This window comes from Corvus hawaiiensis, chromosome 7 (assembly GCF_020740725.1).
Source record: "Corvus hawaiiensis isolate bCorHaw1 chromosome 7, bCorHaw1.pri.cur, whole genome shotgun sequence".
NCBI lineage: Eukaryota > Metazoa > Chordata > Aves > Passeriformes > Corvidae > Corvus > Corvus hawaiiensis.
In genome coordinates, this window is record NC_063219.1 from 1,192,497 (window position 1) to 1,201,333 (window position 8,837).

General features: G+C 56.0%; 1 protein-coding gene across 1 annotated transcript; it reads right to left on the reverse strand.

Annotated features, from left to right (window-relative positions):
• Positions 1-313: 313 nt before the first annotated feature.
• On the reverse strand, positions 314-7,941 carry ASB1 (ankyrin repeat and SOCS box containing 1). The gene is made up of 5 exons (XM_048309573.1): positions 7,889-7,941; positions 7,626-7,772; positions 5,611-5,913; positions 2,172-2,557; positions 314-682 (listed from the first exon to the last, which is right to left on the reverse strand). The coding sequence occupies exons 1-5, from the start codon at positions 7,921-7,923 to the stop codon at positions 549-551; spliced, it is 1,005 nt and encodes a 334-aa protein (XP_048165530.1). The 5' UTR covers positions 7,924-7,941; the 3' UTR covers positions 314-548.
• Positions 7,942-8,837: the final 896 nt, after the last annotated feature.

Consider the following 8,837-nt stretch of genomic DNA (forward strand, 5'->3'; position numbering starts at 1 on the left):
TCTTGGCAGTAGCCTCTGGCCCCCAGGGGGTACCTTTGAAGGCCTTTGAAATAAATACCTCTTTTATTCCCTTACTCCTGTCCAGTCTCTGTTTCTAGGAGGCCTCTTAAGGCATCAGATCCAGGAGGGTTTTCTCTGTCTCACCATGGGTTATGGAGTATAACGTAGGTAGGGACTTCTGGTTTTATGTGCTGTGGTGGGAAAGGAAAGGCAGGAAAGTAGGGACACCTTCCCCACACAGAAATGGCACAGAGACCCCAGGTGTGTGTGTGTGACACAGATCAGGAACAGAGGTTACACATTTGCCAACAGCTACAGGATATATTATATTTACTCCAGCAACACCCACACACGTTTAGCAGCCTCTCCCCAGGGAGATAAGACACACAGAATCACTGCACCCTAAATCTGGAGCGGGGGGAAAAAAATCCACAGGAGCAAGGAATCAGGTGCACTCCGTAAGGGGGAAAGGGGCAGGACTGGCACCTGGCTCCGTCAGGGCACTCATTTCCCAAGTCCAACTGTCCCCAAAAGCAGCCAGTCGCCCTTTAACTGTGTTCGTGGAGTAAAAATTGTTTAATGGGGTCTGGGATTGGAAGGCTATGGATCAGATCCAGGCGGGATTTGCCAAGTATTCTCCGTACAGTTATGCGGCACAGAGACAAGAGGCTCCGGGTGCGGCCTGCAAGGAAAAACACAGGGAAGAAAGAATTACTGGGGAAAGAGAGAGGGAGAACAGCAACACCGAGGCCCTGCAGGAGAGCTGAGGGTGCACAGATCCTGCCTCGTGACGAGGCCAAACCTTCTGGATTTGGAGCAGCTGCCACACGGGCAGGTTGGAAGGGCCAGCTGGAGGCTGGATGGGCTCGTGACCATGGAGGCCACCACTGCCCAGCCCACAGCAGAACCTGAGGGAACGGCTGGAGCTGTGCCAGGGCAGGGTTAGGTTGGGTATCAGGAAAAAAATCTGCCCCCAGAGGGTCAGGGCACTGCCCAGGCTCCCCAGGGAATGGGCACAGCCCCGAGGCTGCCGGAGCTCCAGGAGTGTTTGGACACCGCTCCCAGGAAAGCACAGGGTGGGATTGTCTGTGCAGGGCCAGGGGTTGGACTTTGATCCTTGTAGGTCCCTCCCAACTCAGGATATTCCATGATTCTATTTGGATCATTTTAAAATGACGTAGATCTTATTTTTTCTCTCACCCATCCCCTGTGAAACAACAGCACTGACAGCCAGCTCAGGCATTGTCCCATCTTTCGAGGGCTTCCTCTGAGTCCCTGGAGAGCTCTTCCAGCACAGGGACAAGAGAATGGTGGTGCCCATGTTGATTCAGGAACTGGACTTCCATGGCACCACCCCATTATGCCACATGCTCCACTGGAGGAGTCCCGTTTGCCTCCTAAACCCAGGCCTAATGGAACTCCAGCTTATGTGAGCCTCTCTCAGCAGAAGCCCAGGCAGGTTTGAAAACCAGGCCCATGCAAAGCTGAGTAACCTGGGGATGTGAGTTGCATCCCACAGCCTGAATCCCTTTGAAATTCCTCTGGAGTTCAAGAGGGAAACCCCACTTCCACCCCTGGTGCAAAGCCGTGGCCTTCACCAGGTGGGTTTCCGAGGTGCTGCACTTTTCCCCACATTTTTTCACCTCCATCTGAGCTTCCTCCTGTCCCTTTTTACCACCATTTGTGGCTTTCCTTCCAAGCAGCCTGTCCGGACTAAACTCCCTCTTGGATCCAGAGCCCAGGGTCACACAGGAAAGGTTGGGACACACCTGTGTGGCTTTGGAGAAATGGATCCCACTGGCTATCCACAGATCCAAAGCCCAGCTCGGATAGGACCCCTAAGCCTTGCCTACATGGGTAGGCAATGGAAAAGAGCTGAGAAAGATGAAAAAGGTGGAGTTACAGACAAAGGTTGGGCTGCTGAAGGACTCAAGAGAGGAAAACACCATATGGAGGTACAAAGTGCAACAGGGGAAAAACAGGGAGTGGTGAAGTCATGAATGCTTCGTTTGTCAGCTTCTTAGACCCCACTTATCAAACTGCTGAAGGTCCTTGAAGTGAGGACAGCAACACCCACCCCACCACCCCCGCAGCACCTTCACTTCCAAACAACCCCTCCAAAGAGCTCTCCCGCATCCGCAGCGCCGCTCCGGGCCCTCAAACCCACTCACCCCTCGCTTCCTTGAACACCTCCAGCGCCTCGGGGTTCACCTTGACCCTCCCCGTGGCCTCACCTCCCAAGGCCTCCACCTTGACGAGGTTGAGATCCGCTCCAAAGTCAATGAGGAGGCGGACGAAGGCCGGCTCGCAGCCGTGCCGCAGGACGGCGTCCAGCACGCACACGGGCGAGCCCCGCGAGAAGCCCTGCACGTTGATGGGCCCGCAGCAGTTAAAATCCGGGTTGGCTCCCGCCTGGAGCAGCAGGCGGAAGCAGGGCAGGTTGTGGTAGGCAGCGCTGATGTACAGGGGACACACCACCAGCGTGGTCAGCGGCCGCAGCGCCTGCCCAGGCCCGCGCGGCGCCAGCTGGTGATTCACGTCCACGTCCGCGCCGTACCTGCTCGAGGAAGAGGGAAGGAGGGTTGGGAACGGTGGCAAGGGATGAGGCTGAAGGGTATGTGGAGAGTGAGAACCTCTGGAACCCTCCCATCCCTACCCTCAGGTGGGTCCGGCAGAGCTTCCGAGTGGGGACAACGCATCCAGCACGGTCTGATCTCCCAGAAGCCAAGATGTTTCCCTGCCCACAGCAGCCCAGGATTGGGAGAGAGGAGGAACAGCAACATCCTTGCCCCCCCCGATGGACTGGGTTTGCATGGGCAGGTTTCAGTAGTCGGGGCCTAAAGGGCTTCTTTGAAAAGCTTCCCCCATGTTGGATGAGGGGGAACAGGTAGAGCTTGGGAAGGAGGGAGGGGTGGGGAAGGCGTGTGTTAAGATTTATTCCACTTCTCATTACCCTGCTCTGATTTTATTAGGAATAAATTAAACTGATAGCCCCAAGCCGAGTCTGTTTTGCCCGTGATGGTATTTAGTGAGTGATCTCTCCCCTTCCTTATCTCTCCCATTCCTTATCTCAACCCAGGAACCTTTAGTTTATTTTCTCTCCTCTCACGTCTTGGCACCAGGGATGGCTCAGCCCTGAGCCAGCACCACGTCATGCTGGATGCTAACGAGCTGCCTGGGGAGCAGGGATGTTTCCAGATGACTCCACTGAAGAGGGATGCTGCAATAACTTCCCCACCAGGATAGAACGGGCCAAAACAGCAATCCAGGCACTCGATCCCGAACAGCAGGGAAATGGAATCTGCACTCCACTGTGAAACATCCCTGACAAGCCCCTGCTCCCTGAGGGGCTGGAATCTGCTGGGGATTCCCCCAGGCAGTGGGGACAGTAATTCCATCTACCTCCCATGCAGCTTGGATGGGAAGAAGAAGGAAGACAACACAATCCCTAAGGAGTAGCTGGTTTTCATTGCAAAGCTGTCTGTTCTACCCACAGAGGGAAAAAAAGGTTCCTTCACCCACCAATCCCTCTCCCCAAATTGCAAACTGAGCACTCAAGAGATCTAGATTTTTCCTAGATAGCATTATATTCCTTCCAGGAGTTCATAAAACTAAGGAAAATACCTTTGGGGACAAATCCTGCCTCAAAGCAGGCACAGTGCTCACTGAAACCAGTGGGGACTGCTCCCTACCCAACAAATATTTAACCAAATCCTCCAGTTCTGAGGCTGGGAAGAATTGCATTTAAATTAAGCACACCCAAAACAAGGGCTGAAAGACTCCTCTCGGAGCTGCAAATGGCACAAAGTGTATTTTTTTCCCTTTAAAATCAGATTATTTTGTCCAACAAGCATTTGGACAGAGTTATCCATGCTGCTGTGGGATTTCCACAGGGCTGTTGTAAGGCCACTGCCTTCTGAGCAGACAGCAGATCTCCCTACATTTCAGTCCTTTTTATCTCCATTATTACCATCAAAATTCTCAGTGGAAACCCTCAATTCAAAGAAAACCCCCCAAATTCTACTTTTCGCAGGGTCAGGCATGCACCTGAGGCATGGGGGTGATCTGGCAGCTCTCTTTTTCCCAGTTTTAGCCTGGCAAAAGGATCCTCTCATCCCTGCCACCCTCAGTTCCACAGCAGGCAGCAGCGGATCCCACCAGAGCATGATCCCAAATTATGAGGAATGTCATTTATACCCTGGCATTAGAACCCTAAATATGTCCATAAAATGGATCCCCATTCCACAGCCACGCCACGGAAACCCATGGATGGCATTTCACCTCTCGCATGGTTCAGCACTTGTAGGAATGCTCAGGGATCCCAATGGTGCTACCACAGGATTTTCAAAGCAGATGAGCAGCAAACCTGACTGGGTTTCAGGCTCTCTCAAAATCTTCCCTCCTGTCTCAGGAAAAGTGTCTTCCTCGTTGCACTTGCCCTGCCAGATCCTGCCGATCCAACATTTCAAAAATCTCTGTAACATAAAGGCTGCACTTCTCACTAAGTAACTCTGCACAGACCTGTGAAATCCCTACTCTGAGACATTTGAAATTTTGGGCAATCTGACAATTTGGTATTAGCTTAGCAGCCTTGGGAGAGACATTGCCTAATAAAAAGAGATTGGACAACCTCCAGTTAATTTTTAATCCTGAAAGTTGTCCAAAATCTTGCTTTTAATATTGCTGGCGAGGTATCCCAAAGAGCAGACACATAAATCAAGGCATCAGCTCTCCCTGTGTTGCTGAAATACCATTCGCTACATTTCACCCTGCCTGGGTGGAGAGAGCAGGGGAGGTTTTTGGGAATGCAGCGAGTTGAACCTTGTACCAACAAGCCCGTGCTGATGGGAACATCCTCCTCTCAGCTTGCTGGGAAAGGAGCAAGCCGGGGGGATTGTCCCCCCTTCTTCCTCAAAGCTGCACTTGTATGAAAATCCAAAAAAGGAAGAAAATCCCCAAGGATTTTGAATCTTTTCCTATTCAAATCCTTTTGTTATTTTCTAGCATTTGAGGTCATCCAAGGGATTCCTTCCATTTTCTTCTCTTTCACTGCTTCTCCCTAAAACCCATACTTTCCCATTATGATCCCTTATTATTTGGCATCAATGGCCAGTTGTCCAGCACGCTCCCTTGGACAAAAATCCTCCAATTTCAAAGGAGGAATAATCAGGGCACACCACAGAAGGAGCAATTCAAGCTCCCACAGCCTCCTGCTACACCTTGAGCCCACTCCCCGGGCCGGTGCTGCCACGGGAGTCTCCTGAGGGAAAACCCAACACCCAGGGAGGTTCTTTGGGGGAATCACCTCCCTCATTACTCCCATCAGGGGCATGGTGGCTGTAGGGGGGATGGCAAGGTTTGGATCTGACTGGACGATGGGCTCAGAACTGGAGACTCCTCTCTTGGGCTTGGACTGGAATACGTGGGAGCAGACTTGTTGCTAAGGCCAAGTGACGGGAAATCCAAGGATGGTCCCTTTGGGCACCTCTCCGCCCCCTCCTCTCCAGGTCAAGCGAGGCTGTGGCCAGGCGAGGAGGGAAGGGATCCCAAAGGAAGAGGAGAAGGGAGAGCCAGCCCTGTGCCCAGCCCCTCCCGGCCCCGAGCTGTGACCTGATGAGCTCCCGCAGGATGTCGGCGCGTCCCACCCGTGCCGCGTGGTACACCGGGGTGCTGCGGTGGTGCCGGCTGCCGTTGGGGTCAGCGCCGGCCTCCAGCAGGATCTTGGCACACTCCAGGTGCCCGTTGACCACGGCTACGTAGAGGGCCGTCTGCCCCTTGACGTCCACCAGGTCGATCTCGGCCCCTTTGCGCAGCAGGAAGTCGACGCAGGGGCCGTGGCCGGCGGTGGCCGCGATGCGCAGGGGGGTGCAGGGCAGCCACCCGCAGCACCACACCGACTTCTCGTTGATCCGGCTGCAGCGGGGCAAACGCGGAGTTAGGGAAGCCCCCTCCCCTCCAGGAGGGAGCCCCCTGCGAGCTTGGGCAGTGCCCAGGCTCCCCAGGGAATGGGCACGGCCCCAAGGCTGCCACAGCCCAAGGAGTGTTTGGACAGCGCTGCCAGGGATGCCCAGGGTGGGGTTGTCGGGGTGTTTGTGCAGGGCCAGGGGTTGGACTGAATGGTCCTGGTGGGTCCCTTCCAGCTCAGGATATGATTCTCTGATTTCTGGCACTTTTAGCAGCCCCAGCAAGCTCCTGTCAATAACCTCTGGTGATAGCCAGAGATTCTGGCACGAAGCAGAGCCGTGCTTGGATGGTGGGCTTCAGTTGTGCCAGGGGCTGCACACCTGCACAAACCCTGCCTCAAAAATCACCTAAAAAACCCCCAACCTCTCCCTTTCGTCCCTTTTTACAGGGGAATGTCCCAAACTGGTAACCCAGAGAAGCTGTGGCTGCCCCTGGATCCCTGGCAGTGCCCAAGGCCAGGTTGGATGGGGCTTGGAGCAGCCTGGGATGGTGGATGGTGTCCCTGCCCATGGCAAGGGGTGGAATGGGATGAGCTTTGAGGTCCACATCTACCTCCAAATTCGAAGTTATCACTTCTCTGCTCACTCCATCACCTGTGGAATTGAGTTGTGGGCCCCACCCTCCTCTTCCTGTCAAACTCTGCTTTTTTTTTAAAAAATCTTAGCCCAAGGGTCCCAAGAGCCCCAGCTGCCCAGGTAGCAGAAAGAAGGGCTGGCTCATTCTCATTTTTTGCTGAAACAACACCTTTTTTTTGAGGCTGGGAGACATTTAGCACTCTAAGCAGATTTCTCCACGGTGCAGGAAAATTAATTAACTATCCCCACAGTCACAGGGTTAGCACTGGGCAGATTTTGTAACATGGGGTGTTTCAGGTTTATAGTTGATTGTAATCCCTTTTGTATGTTTTTCCCATTATCCGTAGGCTCCCATTTTCCTGGTATCACATTCCTATCCCGATCTGAAAAGAGTTCATGCACAGCTGCCACAGCCTCATGAGCTGGTGTGAGATTTGCCTCCTGGGAAACCAGGGGAATGATCCGGGGGAAAGGGGAGCATCCTCCCACCCTGACACCTCTTCCATAAAAACCCCCATCCCTAGAATTGTCCAAGCCCGGGTTGGATGGGGCTTGGGGCAGCCTGGGATAGTGGAAGGTGTCCCTGCCCATGGCAGGGGGTGGGAGAAGACGAGCTTGAAGATCCCTCCAACCCAAACCACGCTATGAAAAAATGGGGTGAGATGGGGGTCACCAGAAGGAGCAGGCTGTGGGGACAGCGCGAACATCCTAGGAGACACCTCCCCCAAAAACAGCGGGTGGGATGGGGGTCCCCAGAAGGTGTAGGCTGTGGGGACAGCGAGCAGAGCACCCTGACACCTCTCACAAGAAAAAGGGTGAGATGGGAGTCCCCAAAAGGCACAGCTGTGAGGACGGCGAGTGAAGCATCCTCCCTGACACCTCTCCCATAAAAACCCCTATCCCTGCAAGTGTTCCAGGCCAGGTTGGACGGAACTTGGAGCACCCTGGGATAGTGGCAGGTGTTCCTGCCCATGGCAGGGCTGGGACTGGATGCTCTTTAAGGTCCGTGGGAAGCGGGTGGGATGCGGAGCAGCCCGGGGGGAGCTGGCAGGTGGCGGGGCCGTGTCCCCAGGGCTGCGTGCCCACCTCTGGAAGCTCTCGTCCTGCAGCAGGCTGCGCAGGGTGGGCAGGTCCCCCACGAAGGCCGCGTCGTGCAGCCGGGTGTCCTCGCAGTGCTCCAGGGGGTGGTCGCAGAACTGCTCCCGCAGCCATTCCTTCAGGTTGCGACCTGCGCTGGAGACAGGCACACAGCGGGATGAGCCCTCGGCCTGGCAAAGGGGGGTCATCCCACTGTCCCCCGGCCCCTCCCGGCACGGCCACCCCCGGGGGAACCCCCCTGCCCACGGTACCTGCCCGGGGCGGGCGGGTCCCCGCCCTCCGCCATCGCGCCCCGCCGGCCCCGCTCGCCCTCCCTCCGTCCCTCCCCCGGTCCCTCCTTCCCGGCCTCCCTTCCCGGCCTGATTGGTGCCCGTTCGCTTCCTGCTCCCGTTAAGGTGGATTCTCCCCGCCGGCCCCGCGGCCCGGCCGGTTCCCGGCCTCTCCTCCTTCAGCCGCCCGCCCCGCCCCGCCCCGGGCAGAGCCGGCCCGGCCGCCTGTTCCCCTCAGGGGGCTGCGGCTCCTTCCTCCCGCTGCGGGCACAGCGGGGCTGCCACAGCGGGACGCTGAGGGGCTGGGAGCCGGGATAGGGATCGGACAGTGTCCCGCAGCTTTTATGGGGTCATATTCTCCCCGTTCCTGGTCAGTTTCCTGATCGGTTTTCCCGCAGCGCAGCTTCCGCGATCTTCTCTTGGAAGAGATCCACAGGCACCATCGAGTGCAACCCTGCACAGACCCCCCAACAACCCCAGCCTGGGCATCCCTGACAGCGCTGCCCAAACGCTCCTGGAGCTCTGGCAGCCTCGGGGCCGTGCCCATTCCCTGGGGAGCCTGGGCAGTGCCCAGCAGCCTCTGGGGGCAGAACCTTTCCCTGAGATCCAACCTAACCCTGCCCTGGCACAGCTCCAGCTGTTCCCTGGGTCCTGTCCCTGTCGCAGAGAGCAGAGATGGGAGCTGTCCCTCGGGAGGAAGATGCAGGCCATGATCAGGTTTCCTCTCTCTCCTCCTCCTCTCCAAGCTGAACAAGCCAATTGACCTCAGCTGTTCCTCATCCCTTCACCATCTCCATTCTCTCTATTCCCTTCACCAACTTCGTGGCCTTTCTTTGGACACTTTCTAGGCAGCAGGGAGTGGTGGTCATCCATCCATCCCCACTCCTGCTGCTCTGTGGCAGGCTATCCCTCCGCAGGCACCAGGCTCTGG